Source organism: Meleagris gallopavo, chromosome 1 (assembly GCF_000146605.3).
Source record: "Meleagris gallopavo isolate NT-WF06-2002-E0010 breed Aviagen turkey brand Nicholas breeding stock chromosome 1, Turkey_5.1, whole genome shotgun sequence".
NCBI classification, from domain to species: Eukaryota; Metazoa; Chordata; class Aves; order Galliformes; family Phasianidae; genus Meleagris; species Meleagris gallopavo.
In genome coordinates this window covers 189,709,289-189,732,113 of record NC_015011.2, presented here as the reverse complement: position 1 = coordinate 189,732,113, position 22,825 = coordinate 189,709,289, and the positions used below count along the sequence as shown (strand labels likewise).

General features: G+C 51.9%; 2 protein-coding genes, 1 long non-coding RNA gene and 1 other non-coding gene across 5 annotated transcripts in view; 3 read left to right on the top strand and 1 right to left on the bottom strand.

Annotated features, from left to right (window-relative positions):
- The window catches only part of FCHSD2 (FCH and double SH3 domains 2), a 569,931-nt gene extending 568,149 nt beyond the window's left edge, over nt 1–1,782 (top strand). For both annotated transcript variants that reach the window (XM_019612451.1, XM_010706279.2), the window contains one exon: nt 48–1,782. In XM_019612451.1, the coding sequence (XP_019467996.1) occupies nt 48–134 (87 nt within the window). In that variant the 3' untranslated portion in view covers nt 135–1,782. The remainder of the gene's footprint in view (nt 1–47) is intronic.
- An 11,190-nt stretch (nt 1,783–12,972) lies between these two features.
- LOC109365524 lies at nt 12,973–17,909 on the bottom strand. The gene is made up of 3 exons (XR_002111211.2): nt 17,694–17,909; nt 15,025–15,119; nt 12,973–14,470 (listed from the first exon to the last, which is right to left on the bottom strand). It is a non-coding gene; the product is annotated as an uncharacterized LOC109365524 (long non-coding RNA).
- Nucleotides 17,910–17,920: 11 nt separating this feature from the next.
- The window catches only part of RPS3 (ribosomal protein S3), a 7,663-nt gene continuing 2,758 nt past the window's right edge, over nt 17,921–22,825 (top strand). Inside the window, exons 1-5 of the mRNA XM_010706278.3 lie at nt 17,921–18,025; nt 19,652–19,782; nt 20,033–20,126; nt 21,052–21,146; nt 22,317–22,504. Of these exons, the coding sequence (XP_010704580.1) occupies nt 17,996–18,025; nt 19,652–19,782; nt 20,033–20,126; nt 21,052–21,146; nt 22,317–22,504 (538 nt within the window). The 5' untranslated portion in view covers nt 17,921–17,995. The remainder of the gene's footprint in view (nt 18,026–19,651; nt 19,783–20,032; nt 20,127–21,051; nt 21,147–22,316; nt 22,505–22,825) is intronic.
- LOC116216232 lies at nt 21,846–21,990 on the top strand. The gene has a single exon (XR_004158686.1). It is a non-coding gene; the product is annotated as a small nucleolar RNA SNORD15 (small nucleolar RNA).

Sequence of the window (22,825 nt, the reverse complement as noted above, 5' to 3'; positions counted from 1 at the left end):
TGTGAGCTCAGGAATGCTGAGTTTTGTGGTGGTTCTGGCTCTTGCAGGTGCGAGCAGCTCCTCCACCCCCAACGCAGCAGCACCACCGCCGGCCAACAGAGAAGATTGAGGACGTGGAAATCACTCTGGTGTAACGTTGGACTCGTTCCATAGTAGTGCTACAATCAAGACCAAACCCGGGATTTGGTCGGTCTCGTTTTTAGGCACCTTTGCATGATGAAGACTTCGAATAGAGCAAGAGATAGGGAGGGTTTTTGGGACGGTGACATGGCGGACTCCTTCCCACGCTCGTGAATATGTTGTGCCTTTTTTTTTGTTTTGTTTTGCTTTCTGTACATCATTCTTCCTCTCTTAGCACAAACCCGGGCGGGCCGAGCAGCGAGCGGAGGATCGGCACCGAGCAGGTTTCTCTCTTGGCTGAAGATGGTCATTTTGATGGGGAGGCTGAGAAGGAGCCTCCTGCTGCAGCCCAGTCGCGGCGCCCTTCCATCACGTGCGTTAGTACAGTATATTACTGTTGCCATAGGAATGTGTTAAAGATTGTCGATTCTTCAAGTAGCGTTGCTTGTCTGATTAGGTATTAATCAGATCTAACGGAGTGAAAAAGGGAACTGAAGAATGAGTGTAAGGAGAGGCTGGCTCCTCTTTAACGCCCTCGCGGCAGGAAGAAACAGGAAAATAATCTTATAGGTAAGGAAAAGTGATGCAGATCGTACAGCGTTAATTACATTAATGCACACCTCTTCAATAATTAACAGTTAAGCAGAACTAAATGTTCTTTGTATTAATATTTATGCAGTACATTTAGTAATAGAGTATCTAATACGGAGGTGCTGAATTAGTAGCAACATCTTGTTCCATAGCATAAACCGACCGGTAGAGAAGTGAGATTTTTGTCTAGATCTGGAAATTGAGCTTCTTTTTTTTTTTTTTTTTTTTCTTCTTAGCAGATTTTGGGGGTTTTGTTTTGTAAGTGTTTGGCTGACTCTTTTCCCAGTTATCGCCGCGTACTTTATTATCCCACGTTAGCAGTGTATCTCTGTCACCAAACCCTCTGGCTGGAGTTAGGCTACATGTCGCGTACGTACCTGCCATGTTTAGGTTCTGCATTGGATGGCTCCGTAGCACTGAGCCCCAGAAGGAGCCTCGCACAGCTGCAGAGCTCCCTGCTGTCTGCAGACCTCCAGGCTGCTGCTGGGGCTGCGGTCCCGAATTCCTCTCTCACAACAGATAGGGAGAGAGGCTATCAAAACGACTTTTAAACCTCTGGAAAGGAAACTCGGTTTTGTTGTTGTTCAAAAGAAAAGGGGAGAAATGGTCAGAGGAGAGGGGAGGAGCAGATGAAAGCAGGTTGTTCTTCATCTGTGAGCAGTGAACTGTTGTTGGAAGAGCAGCACCCATCAGATGAAAGCTTCAGGCATCACAAGGCTGTTTTCCCCTCTGTGAATTCTGTGAGTGCGTTCTTTACGCGTTCGTTTTTTTCTACGCCAGTAACGGTTCTGCCTTTAGTTGAGTTCCAAGGGCTACTCTTTGAGGCTGCGTTCACAACAACCATCCAACCAGATTTTCTCGTCAACTGTGCACCTCCTGTGAGCCCCACCTGGGCTGCATCTCCAAGTCTGCCCATCTCCTTCCCCAGCGGCCACTGGGAGAAGAGAGCTCCTTGGTGGGTTCTGGAGCCGCTGACTGTCCAATGAAGTCTTATTCTTTCGCACCTCTCGTCCTGTTGATCTGTTTGAGGTCTTTTTACGTGTTTATCAAACTTGTTCTTAAGTTTAAAAAGTTTTTATTAAGATTTAACTGTTTGCAGAAACGTCGAAAGCTTCACAACGCAGAAGAAAAGCAAGTATTGCCATAGTGCCCACCCTCCATCCCTTCGGCCAGTTGTTTTCTGTGTGTCCTCCATACGCGGACTTTCAGACTTCAGAAAAGTGTTATTTAAAGTCTCTTTAGTTGTATTTTAAAATATTTTCTGCAAGAGCTGCTAATTTTATTTAAAAAAGAAAAAAAAAAAAAAAGAGGAAAAAGTTGTACAAATATGCCTCCTTTTAACTATGATTTCTTCATACAGGGCATGTATTCGACGTCTCATCGTGTACAGTGTCAGTACACTGAAAGCATCGGTGCAAATGCTTTCTTTCTATCGGCTGTAAAAAGTTTGTATTTATTATGTATAAAAAGTTGAATAATAAAAAAGTGGAACTAAATCTCCAGCATTGCCCCGATACGAAGCACTGCTGAGTGTCTTTGCAGAGTCACAGAGCCACCAAGGTTGGGAAGGACCCCCAGGGTCATCCAGTCCATCCATCCACCGGCACCAGTATTGCAGTGCCACATCTCCATGGTCCCTGAACCCCTGCCTGGATGGGGGCAGCCTCTTTTCCTTCCCCTGAGTGTTTCTGGGTATCCTTTTCTGGTTTATTACCCTTTTACGCAGAAATTTAGATCTTTTGCTTTTTATCCACATACTTAAAGCAATCTCAAGTGTCACTTCGAGGTGGTACTTATACGAGGAACAGAACGATGCCAGAAACAGAGACCCGGCAACAGAGGCTCCAGTTCTCAAAATCACTGCTTAATGGCCTTTATGCAATTAGGATCATCGCATCAAGGGGAGAGTGATTGATCATAACTCTCCCACGTGGTTGTCCCTTCGTGGTGCTGGCTGGCTGTTGTGTGAGGAGCCCTTCCCATGCAGCACACACCTTACACACTGATCCCGTTGTGCTCTGGCACTCAGTGCTGTTCTCCTGTGCAACCACCAGTGCCAGGCTCTGCTCCCTTCGGTGTCCCACAGGTGGGTGTTGTCCCATTAGGTAAAGTCTGGGCTTTCAGTGGGCTCTCAGCCAAGCACACGGCTGTGTGATGCTGCTTGAATGATGCTTGGTGCAGGGATGCAGCACTGTTGATCTCAACACATCTGTGTTGGATTGATCTCCAGTCTTCCACCCCACCCGTTATCCTTTTCCCCTGAGCTCCTGCAGCCTCTCCCTTTGAGGAATCTCTGCTCTTTATACCCATTCACGCTCCTCCGAAAGCGCTGTCCTGCCCTGCTGTCCTGCCCTGCTGCTCGCACTGCATTCCTTCCTGCAGTTTCCCATTCCCCCGTGTTGTGCCACGGCTCACACCCCGCAGCCAACCCCTGTGCAGGCGATTGCATCAGCACTTGTGATCTCCAGGAAAATCTCTTCCCCCTGAAGTGCTCTATTCATGGAAACAGTCTTTCGTGGAAGCGTTCACTGCAGCGCAGCGGGCGATGCTGCAGATGCTGCTGCAGAGTTGCCCCGTTGTGCCTCCAGTTGCAGATCCACCGCACTGCATACAAACACCAGGAGGGTTGGAAGGACGTTTGCTGCCCGCTGCTGCCCCGCACCTGGCTGGGAGGCGAGCTGGGGAATGCAGAGAGATTGGTCCAAAGCCAGAAGGAGAAAAGAAGGGATAAAAAGAAAGAAGAGCTACTGCAGCCAGGGATGCAGCAAATGAGCCAATAAAACACGCAGAGAGGAAAATGCTGACGTGCTGATTGTACCAAGCAGCCTCCTGCTCGCAGTGCAACCCGGGGGGATTGAGCATCATAGATCTGGTGGAAGGATCACCATAGCACAGGAACCTCTGCATTGCAGAAGCACAGATTGCATCCAGGAAATACGCTGCAGTGACACCGGGGAGGTCGTTAGTGGCACTGAGCTGGAACAGATGAGATTTCTGTGGTCTGCAAATAAGCACGATAGTCGCTCAGCGGTTCGACTCAGCAGCGTTTGCGTGTGCAGAGACAGCCGAGGTCAGGGGCTCTGAGCTGTGGGTGTCCCCGTTCACTGCAGGGAATGGGAACAGATGAGCTGAGGGCCCCAGGCGCTTTCTGGCTGCTCTGGTTCTCCTGAATGCAGTGCTGTGCCTGGAGCTGTGTGCTGGCATTGCTGCAGGTGGAGGACATGTGCAGTGCTTGGACTCAGACCATGGCTTTGCCTCCGGGTCCAGGCACAGTGAATGCAGTGCATGGCTCCATCTCAACCTGTGGGATTTCACTGCTGTGGAACGCGCCATTTTCATTCTAAATCCATAATGAGGATGGGAACGCAATTAGTTGGCTCAATGGAAAGAAGAGGTTGAGTCACCTCCACAACCAGAGCACTGCTGGCACTGCCCAAAGGTTAACTTTAGCTCTGTGATGAAGTGCCATTCTATTTTGAAACTGCTCTTTTCTTCCAGTCCCAATTTTTTGTCTTTTTTTTTTAAAGTCAGACGTTTTGTTTGTTTTCGATTTTATTTTTCTTAATGCAAATTCAAGAACAATTGCTGCAAGGGACATTTCTGCTCTTATGTAATTGGTTTTGTCTGTGCAATGGCTTCTCTTTTTTCCGTCGTTTCTTAAGAGACAAACGAAAACTCCCAGGCCCTGCTGCATTGGGAATGCTGACAGCAGCTCCTTAACTCCCATTGCACAGCTATTCATCTTCTCTGGGCTCAGCAGAGTTCTGCTGAGTGGTCCCAGTCCAGCTTCGCCTCTGACTAACGAGCAAATTACTGCACTAATGAGCTTCTCCAGGAGGAGGGCCTCAGTACGGGGAAGGACAGAGGGAGGGCAGTGTGTCTGCAGGCGCCCGCACGTTGGGATGAGCGGCTGTCGGGCGTGGATAGGAAACAGCAACAACCTTGGATTCACTTGAATATACTTGCCCGAGGAGATAGGAGAGGCTGATAATTAAAAGGACGGCTACAAGGGTGCTTTTTCTTATATGAATATGATATATATTGTTAATTTCGAGTCTTCCTTCGTAAGAATATCCTGGTTTCTGAAAAGTGAGGCGTGATCCATTGCGTTGTGCAAATCCAAGGATGCCATGATGCCGTGGGGTGGAGTGGATCCCTTCGCCAGCTCCACTACATCCGAAGCACTCAGACTGTGCAGACCAGGACAGAGCCAGGAAGCACTCAGTGCCCCGCTGGGCTTCTGCCCCCGCAGTGGTTCCTCCTTTCACGCAATCACAGAATGATTTATGTTGGAAAAGACTTCTCAGATCCAAAGCCCAACCCCAGCTCACCCCACCGTGTCCACTGTCCCTCAGTGCCACATCCCCATGGTTCTGGAACGCTCCCAGGAATGGTGACCTCACTCCCTGAGCAATCTGTGCCAGTGCCTGAATGCTCTTTTGGAGGAGGAATTGTCCCTAATATTCAACCTGACCCTCCCCAGGCACAGCATGAGGCCATCGCCTCTCATCCTGTCATCCAAGATACACTGCATCTGTCTCTGTTTTTCTGGCACTTTTTAACTTTCACAGAAAATAATATTGTAAATATTCTAATTTAACCCCAAAGATAAAATATAATCAGTGTCAATTTTAGACTTCTGAGCGGAGCAGGAATTCCATGTTCTGAGCTTTCCCACTGGTGGTGAAATGGAGTAGACCCCAAGTGGAAGCCAAGAGCAATGCAGGATCCAGCCCTGAGAACTGAGGCTGAGTGGTGCAGGAGGGAGCATGAGGTTGTTGTCTCCCTCTGCTCTGCCCTTGTGAGGCCCCATCTGCAGCACTGCGTCCAGGGCTGGAGCCCCCAGGACAAGAAAGACAGGGAGCTGTTGGAGAGGGTCCAGAGGAGCCACAAAGATGAGCAGAGGGCTGCAGCACCTCCCTACAAAGACAGGCTGAGGGAGCTGGGCTTCAGCCTGGAGAAGAGAAGCTGCGGGGTGACCTCAGTGCAGCCTGCAGGACCTAAAGGGAGCCTGCAGACAGGAGGGGAGTCAGCTCTTGGAAAGGGGAGATAACAGCAGGACAGGGGAATGGTTGGAAGGTGAGGGAGGGCAGATGGAGGTTGGATGTGAGGGGGAAGTTCTTTACTCAGAGAGCGGTGAAGTGCTGGAACAGCTGCCCAGAGAGGCTGTGGATCCCCGTCCATCCCTGGAGGTGTTCAAGGCCAGGTTGGATGGGGCCCTGGGCAGCCTGGGCTGCTGTGAGATGTGGAGGTTGGTGGCCCTGCCTGTGGTGGGGGGTTGGAGCTTCGTGATCCTTGAGCTCCCTTCCAACCCAAACCATTCTGTGATTCTGTGAGGACTTCACCACCACTTGTGAGGGATTGCAGCAGAGAAAGGCAGCAAGGGTGCGTCGATAAATCCAGCAGTGCCATCTCCTTTAACTCAGCCCAGACGTCGTCGATGTCTTGCACTCGTTGGCTTCTGACTGCTGTTGGCTTTGCAGGTCTCCCTGCATCTTAAATCAGCGCCGCTCCCCTCCATGGCCACGTGCTGGGCACTGCTGGAACAGGAACCAGAGCCACTCCTGGCTCTTGGCGTGCTGCAAAGCGCTCCGCTGGGTCAGAGCAAACTGCTGCTCTCATAACGAGGGGATCTCGTGTTCATTCTGCTGGCGGAGCTGTGGGGGATGTAATAGCAGAGAAGTGCTGCCGCTGCTGTCGGAATGATCTGAGCTAATCCGAGGATGAGGGGACGGTTTATTGATTCCAAGTCCTGGCCAGACGTAGATGGAGATAATTCTAGGATGTGAGGGGTATTATTCGTACAGAAAAGCGGGCTTGTAAATAGCTCTCATTTATTTATTAGCCTCTGCAAAATAGTTGTGTGCTACTGCAGCTGGAAGGTTATGTAGAGATGTGAGTAGCTGTGATGCTGAAAACAAGAGCTTGCTGGGTGGCAGTCATCTGATATTTTTGCTGAATCTGCTTGTTTCCTACAGCAAATAGCCACTAACACCGGATTGAGCTCTCTTTCCTTAAAGATAAAAAAAAAAGACAATGTGCTGAGTTTTCAGCTCTGCTTTAGCATTCCGGTCAGGTGCCTTTTTGCTCTTCCTTGCAAGCTGGCTTCTGAGGGCTCCGGTGAACGTCCTTGAAAGTAACCTTGTGCTCAGGCTGACTGCTGTGTCATCACATCCGTCCCCATGCAGGCAGCATCCTGCCCACAGTGGCGGCTGATGGGGGCTGTCCAGTCTGGCAGAACCGAGTTACCACCAGCAGATAACGTGCTGTGAAGGGCAGGCTCAGCCCTGAGGCTCTGCTGGAGGTCAGAATTCCGCCCCATTAGTGCTCAGCCTATCCTCTTGTTAAGGGCCATTAGAATCATGTAAGTTGGAAGGGGCTGGTCACGTCACCGGTACTGGGGGATGGAATTGGATGATCTTCAAGGTTGGAACTGGATGATCTTTAAGGTCCAACCCAAACTATTCTATGGTTCTATTTTCCACCCTTCAAAGGTGTCATCCTCTTGGATGGACGGCTCCGTGAAGTGCGGAGAGTTCAGCATCTCTCAGACAAAGCAAATATTGCTGATTTTTGGTCCTTTCAGTCCTTGCACGCTATTGCTTCCCATCTGGAATCTTCCATCAGCAGCTTTACTTTCATTCACTGTACCGCGGTCAGATTGGGATGCACACAGCTCCTCTCATTCCTCAAACAGGGAAAATCCTACAGCCTCCAAATCCCCAGGCTCCCATAAATAACCTATACAGTCTCTTCCAACCCAAGACATTCTATGATTCTATGCCAACGGGTTTCAGATCTTTAAAGCAGTGCATCCATCTGGAAGGTGGCTGCGTGCCTGAGTCGAGGACAGCAGTGGCTGTAGGTGCTGCATGTTTATAGAGGCTGCACTGGCAGTTAAATTGCCTCAGTACAGCCAACTTGCTGTCACCCAGCCTCAGTGTCTGGTGTTTGATGGCCTCATTATACACAGGCTGTCGATTCGGCTGCAGTTTTATCCGGGGTTTTGTCATTCAGCTGTAATAGCATGAAAGGAAGGGATGTTTTCATGCATCTGCAGACAGTGAGGACTTCACGGATACAAGTGCAGCGTGGTGCTGATCTGCAGTCCTGCGGCTGCTGGCTGCCTTTGGAGGGCTGCATTGAAGGAGGGCATGGTCTGCTCCAGCTAAATGAAGGAGGGCATGATCACGGATTCGTAGAATCATAGAGTCATAGAAAAGGTTGGAAAAGATCTCCAAGTTCGTCCAGTCCAACCCCAGCCCACCCCCACCATGCCCACCCTCTCCCTGGATGCCACATCTGCATCTTTTGCAGTGGAGCTCACAGCATCCCCTGGAGGAGCCTGACCTGATGTCTGAGCCCTACAGCACAGCATCCCTGGGTCTGCAGAAGTTTTGCTCCCACCCTCGTACAGCGTTGCATGGACATGACCAAGGGCAGCTCTGTGGGAGGAAGCCAGGAGGAGAAACCCAAAGGATCCCATGCTTCTTGCAGAGCAGTGCTGGCTGCTTTGTTCACCACTAAAAAGAAGGGAAACGGGTCGGTTCAACACCCCCAAGCCTGGCATTAGCAGTCAGTGCCCCACGTGGAGCCTCCAGGATCGTCTCCTAATGACGTGGCATGTCGGTCCTGCTGGAGCTATGGCAGGGCTGACGTTTTCCATTACCAGAAGGGAGGGTGGGGAAAAGTATTTTTAACGTGTATTTATAGACCTCGCCATGATGCAGTGTTTCCCAAACTTTGGGTGAAGAACAATGGACAAAGAGCTTTGTGTTAGGGCTGCTGGTTAGGAACAACAGGAGCACGGCTCCTGTGCGGAAGGAAAAGGTGAGTAATAGGGGCTGTGCTGCATATGGGGAGGTGTGGGGAGTGAAATCTGTTGGAGAAGCACCAGTGCAATGGGTGAGGAACCACTGCAGCACTGTGGGTGCCACATCCCTGGAGGTCCGAGGCCGTGGGGGCACCCAGCCCACAGCAGGGGGTTGGAATTGGATGGGCTGTAAGGCCCCTTCCAACCCAACCATCCCGTGATTCTATGATAAAACGTCATACAGAGCAGTGTGCAGGGGAAACCAGCCTCCTCCTGTCCTCGGCTTATTTCTCCTGGAGCTTGAAAGCTGATTAAGAATCACTTACTTACGCTGATGGGTTTCAAATGATACTAGCAGGGCACACTGCTCTTCTCCAGCTGCCCATTAAGGTTTCAATTTACAGACCTCGCACAGAGGCGGGTGAAGCTGTAGGGCCAGGGTGTGAGCTGCTGGAATGACCTCCGTTAGCAGCCAGGCAGTTCATTAAATAGTAAAGAGCTGAACAATTTCCAGCTAAATAGCACACCGAGCATCCCTTATTTCATTTCCTGTTTTTTAAAGGAAGTATAAATTATTTACTGATGTGCCTTAAGTCTTTTAAGCGAATTCAGGCAGTGAAGCAAAATCTTGTTTAGCGGGGCAGATGCCCAAAGGGAAATGTCTGAGTGATGGACCTGTTTGTGAACAATTTATCAGAGCTAATGGAGGAATTTAATGAGGCCAGCTCTCCAATCAGTCGGGCTGGTGGCTCAGGCTCCCATGCTTGGGGAACAATTGATGAAGCTCAGAGAGGTTGTGGTGCAAAACTTCCGACGTTGCCGATTTGAAATTGCAGGGGTGTTGATCATAGAATGACAGAATGGCCTGGGTTGCAAAGGAGCACAGTGCTCACCCACTTCCAACCCCCTGCTGTGTGCAGGTCGCCAACCAGCAGCCCAGGCTGCCCAGAGCCACATCCAGCCTGGCCTTGAATGCCTGCAGGGATGGGGCATCCACAGCCTCCTTGGGCAACCTGTTCCACTGCCTCACCACCCTCTGCATGAAAAACTTCCTCCTCACATCCAACCCAAACCTCCCCTGGCTCACTTTCAAACCATTCCCCTTGTCCTGTCACCACCCACCCTCACAAACAGCCGTTCCCCCTCCTGTTTATCCGCTCCCTTCAAGCACTGAAGGCCACACTGAGGTCTCCCTGCAGCTTCTCTTCTCCAAGCTCCATCTCCCACTGCTGCTGGGAGGTTTGCTGGACTTCATCCTCTGTACTCTTGCCAAAAGAAGAAACAATAAATCCTCCTGCGTGTGAAATGTTTCCAAAGCCCTTACGAATGTGATCCCCACTCCCTCTCCTCCCTTCCTCGCTTCCTCTCCATCTCACCCAGCTCCATGCCCGCCCCGGGCTGCTCCATAACCAGCACTGAGACAGGTTGGTCAGCGTCTTTATCAGAGCTGTTGGAGCTGTGAGGATCTCGGCCATAGAGGAGACGTGGCAACTCAGCTCCAGCAGTAGCAGCTGCTCTGACTGCAGCAATAAACTTTAATACTCTTGCAATACAGCTCCCATTTGAGTCAGACACTACGAACCCTTTACAACCGGTGTTGCAATTCATCATATCTCTACTTGAATTACTTTCCGGGACTGGGCTCCACTCATTTAACGTAGCTATCTCATCTTGTCCATCTCTGTCCTGGGGTTTATTTTCCACAGCCACTTGCTGAGAAAATTCATTAACTCGGTGGTGTGCCTGATGGAATTGCTGGTTGTGGTGTGCCTGATGACACTGCTGGTTGGAGGGGTGGAGATTGGGATGTTTTTGTCTCCCTGGCCTCCAGCTGCTGTACGAAGAGGCGGTGAGACGTGGCCTTACCTTGGAGCAGTGACCTTGGCCTTGTTCCTTGGTGTCCCAGCAGGGTCCAGGAACACGGGACAGGTGGGCTGTCCCTCTCAGAAGGTGATAGCTCTATTTTGGGACCTCTCAAAGGCTGCGTGGAGACATCAGTGTCCTGTAAGCACAAGGTTGGGTGGGCGTGTTGGGCTGTTGAGTCTCGTGCCACATCAGCTGCTCCACGTCTCAGCTGGGCAGAGCTGACGGAAGCAGGACTGAGTGGTGTGTCTGAAGAGACATCCAACCAGTAGGCAAGGCACTCTGCGTCACTTGGGCTCAAGTTAATCTGCTTTGTTGCAATGAAACCCTTTGCGAGGAATTTGCTGAGCACCTTCCGTTAGGAAGGTGAAGAGAGCTTCTGTCCTTGGGTTTCTGCATACGTGATCCTTTCCTCCTTCCTCTGTCCTTGGCTTTCTGTATATGTGATCCTGTCCTCCCAGCATCACGCGGCTGCTTTGCTCTGTGCTTCATTTCCCACTGCAGACACTTTCCTCCAGGACAGCACCATTATGGGAATCACAGAATCACAGAATGGCCAGGGTTGGAAGGGAGCTCAAGGATCACAAAGCTCCAACCCCCACCACAGGCAGGGCCACCAACCTCCACATCTCACAGCAGCCCAGGCTGCCCAGGGCCCCATCCAACCTGGCCTTGAACACCTCCAGGGATGGACGGGGATCCACAGCCTCTCTGGGCAGCTGTTCCAGCACCTCACCACTCTCTCAGTAAAGATCTTCCCCCTCACATCCAACCTCCATCTGCCCTCCCTCACCTTCCAACCATTCCCCTGTCCTGCTGTTATCTCCCCTTTCCAAGAGCTGACTCCCCTCCTGTCTGCAGGCTCCCTTGAGGTCCTGCAGGCTGCACTGAGGTCACCCCGCAGCTTCTCTTCTCCATGCTGAACAAGCCCAGCTCCCTCAGCCTGTCTTTGTAGGGAGGTGCTGCAGCCCCTGCTCATCTTTGTGGCTCCTCTGGATCCTCTGGACCCCCTTCCTCTGGACCTCCTTCTGGGATTGCTTCCTCTGTGCTCAGAAACACAGCCAGGAGCTGACTGACATTGGTGCTTCCCCTAATCCACCCCCCTCCCCCCCCAATTTAAATGATATGGTTTTCCAGCAACACCAGCAACAAGATTTCTTTCTGCTGAGGGTCCCAGCCCTTGGTCCCCATGTCAGAGATCCAGGAGTTTTCAACCACAACAGGGCTGTGGCACACAGTCCCAGTAGGGCCAGCCTGTCTGGGGAGCCTGTTAGCTACACACCCTCCTTCAGCCTTGCTCCACTGCTGTGGAATGGGGGATTTTAGGGACAGGGGTTTTTAGGGATGGGGGACTTCAGGGATATGGGATTTTAGGGCCATGAGTGCCAACCCTCCATCACCCTGTGAGTTTGAGGAAGGGAGGTTGTTGTGCGTTCTCAGGGCTGGAGCTCAGAATAGAGACCATAGTGAGAACCTGCTCTCAAGGGTTGATTTGGAGATGTGCCAGAGTGGGGTCAAAGCCTTATCTGAGGCTGTCACAATCCCCATATAGCATGTCCCCAAGGACCACACTAGGGCTCGTTTCTGCAGGGAAATAAATCAGAAGAAATGGGCTCCTAATGAGGAGGGGGGAGGTTTCTGAGCTGCAGGCATATCCAGAGAGCTGATGGGGTCTGTCCTGTCCTGGCTGGCAGAGCCTGCTCACACCGGTGCATTGCATGGGATCCAGCAGCATCTCTGCGATTCGGAGCATTATTTTGCCATGTGAAAGCAGCAGCAGCAATGGCAATGGCAGACCTTTCCAAGCACAAGGTTTGCTGCTAATTTCTGCCTTCTGCCAACACGCAGGGAAAGCACAAAACCCCAAACTCAGTGTGCCTGTGAGCTGGGAAAGTCGTCGGCTGTCCTGGCCCCGTGGCTGCCAAGGGCTGCCAGCCCCTCCGGGATGCTCTGAACCAGAGCCAGGTTCCTGGGGAGAAAAACACGGGGACACCGGCTTAATGGAGCCTGCTCAATGGCCTCGGGCTGCCATAAACCACGTCGCTGTCTGAGCAATGAAAGGAGCGGAGGGGAGGGAGCACAGCTTCCCATTCCCCTACCTGCTCCAAGCCGGCCTCCCCTGCGGTGCAGCGGGGAGATCTATGCATCCCTCTGTGCATCCCCTGCCTTCCTTCCTCGCAAGGAAGCTAGGAGCGCATTCTGCCCTCCTGCTCGCTTCAGGGGACCGTCCGGTGCTTGGGCCAGGGGTGATGCTCTGGGGACAGAGCCGAGCACCTCTCCCTTCGGCTCTCCCATCCCCGCGGCGTTCCCCCAGCAGCCAGACGTTGGGGACAAAGAGATCTCCTGTCCCCGCGGTCGGGCAGCCCCTGCCCTCTCGTGGCCGGCTCCTGGAACGGGCAGCGGTGCTGAGGCCCCAAGAGCAGCCAGCCGCGCTCCCCGCTCCCTCTGTTCCCCAAAATCTGAGCGACAGTATCCTCCCCATCCCCCCCCAAGCGCCCATAATCTCTTCATGGGGTTTAGGTGCAGCCCTGAGCCCTGCGGCAGAGCCAAGCTGCAGCTGGGAAGCCCAATTGGAGCTCTCTGTGCTGAGAGGCGCGGGCTTTTTTGGGAGGAATCCATCCCCGTTTAGCTGCAAGTAACATCTCCACGTCTTCGCTGCTCATCTCCGGGAGCCGAGGGAGGAATCCCACGTTGCTATTTGTGGAAGGGACTGAAATACCGGCTGCAAAGGCTGCAGCTTGGAGCCCGCTGGCTTAACCCTGCTGGGGGGAGAGGGGACGTTCCCCTGCTGCCCAGCGCCAGCGAGACCACTGCTTAGAGCCAGGATACAGCCCGACCCCAGCTCTGCTTGTCGATGCTGACCCCAAAATGCTGATACAACACATACTTTCTCCTTAATAGGGCATAGAAAAGGCGATGCACAACAGGGCCAGGCTTTTTGTTAGCGCTGCGCCTTCCCTTGTTTTCACACGATGCAGAAATACATTGGGTCATCCCCTCCTGGATGAACTCAGCCTAAAAGAAGCATCTCTGCAGGTATTTCCTGCTCTGGAAGTGTGTGGGACCACGCTGGAAAGCAGTGAGTTGGTTTTCCTTTTAGGTTAGGGGAGTCTTCCCTTAAACATAGATTTCAGAGCCTGGTTATATGGTGTAGGGCTCAGATCCTTGCTCAGAGATGTCCTCAGCTCCTGGCCACCTGTGTCTGGTGGTCTGGTGTCACCTGGGATGAGGACCTCAAGTACGGATGTCTGCACAGCTTGGTTTGGTGCTACTACGGCCAGTGCTGGGATCACCATGGGTTCCCCATATGCCACTCCATCCCTGAACCCCCCCAGCTTTGTGGTCTTTCAAGCGAGGCATTCCTGTCTGGGCTCACCCCCCCCAACCCCCTCAGTCACAGTTTGTTCCCCTCTCCTCAGTGCTCACAGGCTGTCCTGCAGCAGGGAAGTGAGCAGAGCTTTAAATAGCCACCCCCAAATATGTGTGTGTTTGTGTTGGATCGTTTTTGGAAGCTGGTTCACAGCCGGGCTCCAGAAACAGCAGAGTGGGCCAGCGAGGGGGGGAGGGGGCAGGGAGGGGTGAGGGAGGAAGGAGCAGAAGTCCTATGAAACTCTTTGTTGCCAGTGCTGATTGTGCTTAGGAAGGAAGAAAAAAGGAATACCTTCCTCAGAGCTGGGACTTCTGCTCATCTCATGTCTCAGCGATGAACTGGGGAAAGCTCCCCGACACACACTCACTCTTGCCTGGGTCCAGAGCAGAAGTGCTGTGATCAGTGCACACCCACAGCATATTGGCAGCAGTACCTCTTCGTTAGGTGGCTCCCCATCCTCTGGGTGAAGTGTTGGTGTCCATTTATGATGTCTTAGCAAGGGATCAGCATATTTTTCGCCTTCCAGACATGAGCTAGCTTTGTCTCACTGTCATCCCTGTGTCCAGGGATGCAGATGGAGAGGAGCACAGGAGTTGACACACTAAATACCCAAGCAGGTATTTCTGTCCGTGTTCCATCAGCCCAGACCGAGCCCTGGGCCCACAGTTTCATCCCTGGTTGACCTGGTTCCAGCCTGGACACAGCTTCCATTCCTGTGGGAGAGATCAGGTGGAAACCAATGGAGCTGCAGCTCTGAATTTCGGCCAAGAAGTCCTTGTTGAGAATGATGCTGTAGAGTGTAATTTGCACAGAGGGAGCATGGAAAGGAGAGGAGAGGAGAGGAAAGAAGAGGAAAGGAGAGGAGAGGAGAGGAGAGGAGAGGAGAGGAGAGGAGAGGAGAGGAGAGGAGAGGAGAGGAGAGGAGAGGAGAGGAGAGGAGAGGAGAGCCAGAGAGACGACTGAGGTTGGTGTGTTTTTGCAGTTTGAAAGTGAAGTGTGAGAGCAGAGAGAAGTGGGAGCAATTAGAGGAGGAAAGGGGGAATGAAGGAGAGGGATATCGTGTTCTGCTGTGCTCCTCCTGTCTGAAGTGATCATAGCCCTGTGCAAAGATCAGGGAAGAGAGGCTGAAGGGCGGAGGGTCCAGGAGAACCACGTTGGTGTGGATCTGGAGGGATGGCAAGGAGCTGGCTGAGGGCAAGGCGTGATGGTTGAACACAATGGGGGCCAAGGAAGGTGCGTTTAGTGACAGCAAACACAAATCTCTCACTGGTATCTGGTGGGTCTCGGACCACTCTGCGGCTCTGGAGAAGCTCTGTCTCGGTGCTCTCCCCACCATCCCTCAAATCTCGAACGAACGAATCCCTGGGGAAGAGAGGAGGGAAATGAGCCGACGCGGGGAGCTTTTCTCACCCTGGAAGCTGTCTCCGCTGACATCTAGTGGCAAAACAGCTGGCTCCTCCAAGCACTGCTGCCTCCACACCGATCTCCGCGCACTGTGCTGGGGTGGGAGCTTGAAATGAGTGTTTTACCAGTACTGTACTGGCCATACTGGTATTTCCTGAATGGCTCATTAGGCTACGTCTCCCTAAAGCATCAAAGCAGTGCTTTAAAACACGAGGTCAAGCTGACTCTAGGATCCCAGAATCTCCAACTGGTTTGGGTGGGAAGGGACCTCACAATCCCCTCCTGTCCATGGGCAGGGACCCCTCCCACAGCCCAGTGCCCACAGCCCCGTCCATGGCTTTCGGCATCTCCAGGGATGGGCCCCACAGCTCTGGGCAGCAGTGCCAGGGCCCTCATGGAGAACAATTTCTTCCAAACGTCTTATCTAAATCTCTACTCTTTTAGTTTAAAGCCATTCCCTTTGTGCTGTCACAAAACTCCCCATAGAGACTCTCCCCAAGAGAGAAGCCATGTTGCTTGGAAGAAATCTAATCCAGCATTTCTGTCTGTATCCAGAAACCCAGAGAAAAAGGAAAATACAAGAAACCTATGTGTAGCAACCAGCCACCTTCCCATACCTTCATCTGCTCTCTGTGGGAGGACTGCGAGCAGCCAGTCCCTGCCCATCCCCTTGGTGCCTGTGTGGGCTGGGAGATCTTGACCACATTTTTATCTTTCCAAAGTTGTGTCTCAGTATGACTCATATGGAAGTCCCCCCGGACCTGTGAACATCCCCATTGCCCTGCTCTGATCCAGTCCCAGACCTATCCTGGTAGAAAAGGGGGATCAGATATGCCTCTCCTGATAATTCTTAGTGGTTTTTGGCATGGTGGTGGTGAATAGAGGCAGAGAAAAGAAGTAAAATCTCTGGTGAGGCTTTACAGAAAGCCAAGCAGCTTATTTGAATTTATTCCAGGCTGAGAGAGCTGGGGCTGTGCAGCTGGAGAAGGGAAGGCTGTGGGAAGAGCTTGGAGTGGCCTTTGGTATCTAGAGGGGCTGTAAGAAAGAAGAGGCAGATAGTTTAGCAGGGTCTGTTGTGATAGGAAATGGAAAATGGTTTCCAACTAAAAGAAAGGAGAATCAGACTGGATATAAGGAAGGAGTTGTTTACAATGAGGACAGGAAGGTTTCCCTGTGCATTGTGAGGAGTGGGACCTGATGGCTTTTAAGGGTCTCTTCCAACTCCAACCACTCTGTGGTTCTATGATTCTGTAACTTCTTTTCACTCTTATCCCAATTTCTTCTGGCTCCCTTCAGGGAGCTTGGCAAAGCAGAACATCCCTTTGCTCACTCCTCCCAAACCTCAACAGGCTTGAAAGGTGGGCCCGGGTGAACCTAATGAGGTTCAACACAGTAAAGTGCAAAATTTTGCACTTGAGTCTGAGGTTCCCAGATTGGAAGGAGCAGTCCGTGGGAGCAGATCTACAGAGAAGGACCTGGGGGTCCTGGTGGATGAAAAACTGAACAGGAGCCAGTGTGCTCCTGCAGCTCAGAAAGCAAAAGGGATCCTGGGCTCCATCAGCAGAGGGGTGGCCAGCAGGGGACAGGGGAGGTGATTGTCCCTCTCTGCTCTGCTCTTGTGAGGCCCCATCTGCAGCACTGTGACCATTACAAGAAGGACAGGGAGCTGTTGGAGAGGGTCCAGAGGAGCCACAAAGATGAGCAGAGGGCTGCAGCACCTCCCTACAAAGACAGGCTGAGGGAGCTGGGCTTGTTCAGCATGGAGAAGAGAAGCTGTGGGGTGACCTCAGTGCCTGCAGGACCTCAAGGGAGCCTACAGACAGGAGGGGAGTCAGCTCTTGGAAAGGGGAGATAACAGCAGGATGAGGGGAATGGTTGGAAGGTGAGGGAGGGCAGATGGAGGCTGGATGTCAGGGGGAAGTTCTTTAGAGAGAGAGTGGTGAGGTGCTGGAATAGCTGCCCAGAGAGGCTGTGGATCCCCGTCCATCCCTGGAGGTGTTCAAGGCCAGGTTGGATGGAACCCTGGACAGCCTGGGCTGCTGTGAGTTGTGGAGGTTGGTGGCCCTGCATGTGGCGGGGGCTTGGAGCTTCATGATCCTTGAGCTCCCTTCCAACCCAACCCATTCTGTGAGATTCTGTATGTACTCTCATGTATCAATTCTACTCATTATTATCACTTCTCATTTACCCACCATAACCAAAAGCCAGTCACAGAATCATGGAATAATTAAGGCTGCATAAGACTGCCCAGATCTCCAACCCCAACCCAACCCCCCAGTTCCCACTGCGTCCCTCAGTGCCACATCCCTATGGCTCTGGAACACTTCCAGTGTTGGTGACCCCACCATCTACCTGAGCAGCATTTGGTGCCCAAATACTCTTTGGCATTTGAAGGCACTGGAATTGCCCAAAAATAGGAAAAATAAAGGTACAGAGGGACGGTCAGTGCGGGGCTCCCACTGCTCCCCTCATGCTCTGCTCCCCTCACAGAGGGGCTGTCCCTGAGGGGGCCTCTGTGCAGCCGGGGCTGACCTCTGTGTGGCACTTCTGGGTGAGTTATCATCCTGTCAACGCCCGGCTGCATTAAAATTGGCTTTGTAGCCATTTTAACGCTGACTGAGGGCCCTGCCGGCAGCCTGGCAGGGCGGCAATACGCGCTGAAAGGGGAAGGGTTAATCGTCCCCAACATGGCAGCGCAAAGAAGACTACTTTTCCCGTCGACCCGTAGCGCCGAGACCCACGTGATCGCGCCGAGCCAATGGGAGGCGGCAGAAGGCTGATATAGCCCTCCCCCCGGAAGTAGGCCCTCTTTCCGCCGGGCGGCGCGGCTCAAGATGGCGGTGCAGATCTCCAAGAAGCGCAAGGTAAGGGCAGCCTCCCTCCGCTCCGCGGCCGCGGGGCACCTCCATATCGGCGGGGACGCGCTGGGGGCGGCCTCAGAGTTCATCGGGGTGGGATGGCGAAGGGGGAATGGCGGCAGATGCGGAAGGATGGCGGCGGATGCGGCTTCGAGGCCCGGCTGGGAACATGGCGGCGGCGGGAGCGTGCGGCGGGGCCTGGCTGGGGCCGCGGGGAGCGGGGAGCCGTGAATTGCTTTTAGGGATCGCGTGTGGGGCGCACACGAGGCTTGGAGCTTCTGTGTGCTGTGCTGAGGGGCGGCAGAGCAGGGCTGGAAGGTGATTTTTCGTTGTTTTATCATGTGGAGTTTGGGTTTAGTGACGGTATGTTTGTGTGCACAGGGTGTGGGTTGTGGTTGACTTGTCATGGAGTCGTTAGAATGGTTGGAAGGAACCTTAAAACCCGCCCAGCCCAGTCCCAACTGCTGCCGTAGGTTGGTTGTCCCACACCAGACCAGGCTGCCCAGGACCCCATTCAAGCTGGCCTCCAACACTTCCAGACATGGGGCACACACAGCCTCTCTGTGAAGCACTGCCAGCACCTCGCTACCTTTTGAGTCAAGGATTCTCTCCTAACATCTACTCTAAATCTTCTTTTTTTAAGTCTGTTACCATTCTCCCTTGTCCTGCCCCTGTCAGACCGTGTAAGAAGTCGTCTTCTGTCCTGCTTAGAAACTCTACACAAGTATTGGAAGGCCGCAGTGAGGTCTCCTCACAGCTTTCCTTTCTCCAGGCTGAACACCCCCAGCTCCCCCAGCCTGTCTCCATAGAGAGGTGCTTCATCCTCTAAGCATCCCCATGCCCCACATCCCTCCTGTGCTGGGGGCCCCAGGCCTGAATGCAGTGCTCCAGACAGGGTCTCACAGGGCAGAAAGAGTGGGACAGTCCTTTCCCTGCCCACTGCCCCCTCTGTTGGTGCAGCCCAGGGAACTGTTGGCCTTCCAGGCTGTGAGTGCTCAGTGCTAGCTCCTGTCCTGCTTTTCTCCAGCAGAATTCCCACACTCTTCTTGAAAGGGCTGCTCTCAAGGTGTCCTCTTCACAGTGTGTGTGCTTACCTGGGATGGCCCCAATCCAACACCCTGCACTTGGCCTTGTCAGACCTCCTTCAGTTCACATGTGCCCACTTTCTAGCTGGTCCAGGTCCATCTATTTGCCATCTCTCCCTTCTGCTGTGTCAGCTACACTGCTCAGCTTGGTGCCATCAGCAAACTTGCTTAGGGCACACTTCAGGAGGCTTAGCAGGGTTTGAGGCACCTGTGGGGCTGCTAAGGGAATACGAGTTCTGCAGTGAGTTCATGCAAGCTCACACTTCATCAAAGTACCTTTGCAAGACATAGAAATGAGATATTTCACTGTTTGCCTTGAACTGTGGCTGTTTTGGGGCATGAATCAGGCTTTGGTGTTGGCTTTTACTGGAGGTGATTTATCTCTGGGAGCTTTAGGATGCTTTTATTTCACCCTCACTTCTGTTTCCTCTGTTGGGAGAGAGAAACTGTCAGACTGCAGGACAGACCCAGACTTAAAATGTCAAATTCTTTTGTTTTCTTGGGAGGGATGAAGAACTTACACAGTCTTGGTCTGTTTGTTCCATAGTTTGTCGCTGATGGCATCTTCAAAGCTGAACTGAATGAGTTTCTGACTCGTGAACTGGCTGAAGATGGGTATTCTGGAGTAGAAGTCCGGGTCACTCCAACCAGGACTGAGATTATCATACTTGCCACCAGGTAATCAAAACACTGCTGTCCACTTAGGAACGCTGTGCAAGTCTTCAAGGGGTGTTGCTGAAGTTTGGTAAGCATTATTAGGCTGAGATATTTGGGAAGGAGATGCTTCAGTAAAACAGCAGTGTTACAACCCCTGCTAATCGCCAGCCTGAGCAAGGTTAGCCACTCAGTCTGGGAGCTCCTTGGGATGGTTGCAGGCTCTGACATGGTGACACTCCCTCAATCATACTGTGTTTTTTTTTTCCTTTAGAACCCAGAATGTGCTGGGTGAAAAGGGACGTCGCATCCGGGAGCTGACAGCTGTTGTGCAGAAGAGGTTTGGCTTCCCCGAGGGAAGCGTTGAGGTAAAACTGCCTCAGTTAAAACAGTTCAGAGTGGGCTGTGCCGTGGGCTGTGTGTGTCTGGATGGCTTCAGCTGAGAGGTGATTTGACTTCAGGATAACTCGGGGCACATTTTACCTGTTCTCACACAGCACTGTTGCACTGAAAGAGGAATATAGCTTTGCTGTCAGCTGTTTTGAGTGCGCTCAGTTTGTCTGGTTTGCTTTGCTTTCCAAGCGAGTGAGAGCACAGAAGCAGGTAAAACTTGTTACATTTCTCTAAAAATACTTTGTAGGGAGTATTTCTGTGCCAGTATTGAGGTGAAAGGTCAATGTAACAGCAGAGTTTTTGGAATTGATGCATTGCCATTGCCCTTATTAAATTCTTAATGCTTTTGCCCATAGAAAAAAGCTGTTCAGGTGCAGAACTATCTTTGAGACTTTTGTGTGATACTGTAATGAATTAGACAATGGAGACAACACTATTTCCCTGATGCTTTTTGAATGGTTGAAGTCTGGTGGCCTTGCAGTAGTTCTCTCCAAAATAATTTATGAGAGAGGGGATGTGTGGTTTGGGGTGCCCTTCACATTTATTTCCACTCAAACAGTGTTGCTGGATCACGGTACACAATTGCTGATTCTCTCCAGAAACTATTTAATAACTCTTCAAGCATTCGTCTCATTAGCTCTGGTGCTGCTGTATTTGTAATTTCTGAATATCTCCTTCTCAGCTATCAGACTTTGGCTGTTAGGGATGTTAGATTAAGTGCACCTCATTGTCCCAGCTCTGGTTCTCAGGTTCTGTGTCTTCCTGTCTGAAGATACAGCTTCTGCTTGTAAGCGTGGGTCTGAGGGATGGGGCATGGAGTGGTATGAAGCTCTTGACTTCTATTTAATGGAAATCATCTGGAAATAAAGGCGTTTCTGAGTTTGCTACTTATTTTTTCAGCTCTATGCCGAGAAGGTGGCTACCAGAGGTCTGTGTGCCATCGCCCAGGCAGAGTCCCTGAGGTACAAGCTTCTGGGAGGCTTAGCAGTGCGTCGGTGAGTAGAGCACATTGAATGTAATGCCCTTGTGAGGCTTCGTAGGACTCCAGTAGTGCTTCAGGATAATGCTTACCAACTTGAGATGTCTTGAATTTGGAAATGTAACCTACTAATGCTCTGCTCGCAGAGGGCAGTTAGCTTTTGTGATAGATAGAAGCTTTTCATTTAGTATACAATTACTTTTGGTAGTAATTGCTGGACACTGTATTCCAAAATAAATGTTGAAGTCGTAGATTAGATCATAGAATCACAGAATGGTTTGGGTTGGAAGGGAGCTCAAGGATCACGAAGCTCCAACCCCCACCACAGGCAGGGCCACCAACCTCCACATCTCACAGCAGCCCAGGCTGCCCAGGGCCCCATCCAACCTGGCCTTGAACACCTCCAGGGATGGACGGGGATCCACAGCCTCTCTGGGCAGCTGTTCCAGCACCTCACCGCTCTCACAGCAAACAACTTCCCCCTGACATCCAACCTCAATCAGTCCTCCTTCAACTTCAAACAATTTCCCTTTGTCCTGCTGTTATCTACCTTTTTAAAGAGTCAGTCAGATGAGATTAGAAGCTCTGTGACTGATGCGCATGAAGTTCCCGTTTATTTCTTTGTGAATGAATGGTGGATGGAGGAGTAAAACACAACTTCAAGCCTCGTGACTGAATCATAGTTCAGGTGACAGTGGCCTTGCTTCTCAGATCCCTTCAGTGATGATAAGATGACGAGTCAGAAGGGATGGTTCCTGCTGAGTGGTGCCCCTGCAGTATCACGTTCTGTGCTGCTGCCTGTGGTTCTTCAGCAGGAGCATCCTGTCAATGAATGATTTAGAGGCATTTGTCTGAGAAGGGATAGGGGCTGCACTCGTGATGTGGGTGGGTTGGCTGCCAGAGAGCTTGTGCTTGTCATTGTGCTCACAACTTCACAAGGTCCATACATAATTCACAGTACTCCTGTAAGGCTTGATTTGATAGTGCTAAAACAGTATGAAGTTTTCTGTTACTTTGTCTAGCACTGACAGAGCTTGGTTTGCATGACTGGAGCTTTGAAAAAGGCAGATGTTAAAATGTGTTTGTCTAGGTTTGAAGTGGCTGCAAAAAATGCCATTGGATTTGGCAGAGATGTCCCAGATCAGTGGGACTGATGCAGTGGCTCTTTCTGCCCCCCTGCCTGCAGGGCCTGCTATGGTGTCCTCCGCTTCATCATGGAAAGCGGTGCCAAGGGCTGCGAGGTCGTTGTGTCTGGCAAACTCAGGGGTCAGCGTGCCAAGTCCATGAAGTTTGTGGATGGTTTGATGATCCACAGTGGAGACCCGGTGAATTACTACGTCGACACAGCCGTGCGTCACGTCCTGCTCCGGCAAGGTGAGTGGCTGGGATGCAGATCCCTTTGCAGCTCTGTTGGTCTCTTGTATCAGTGCTTTGGAGCCAGCAGCTCTCATTCACTAGCACTCCCTCTCTGCTCTTCCCTCTCTACTCTGCTCTTGTTCCCTCTCTGCTCTGCCCTTCTGAGGCTCCATCTGCAGTGCTGTGTCCAGGTCTGAAGCCCTCAGTACAAGAAGGACAGGGAGCTGTTGGAGAGGGTCCAGAGGAGCCACAAAGATGAGCAGAGGGCTGCAGCACCTCCCTACAAAGACAGGCTGAGGGAGCTGGGCTTGTTCAGCATGGAGAAGAGAAGCTGTGGGG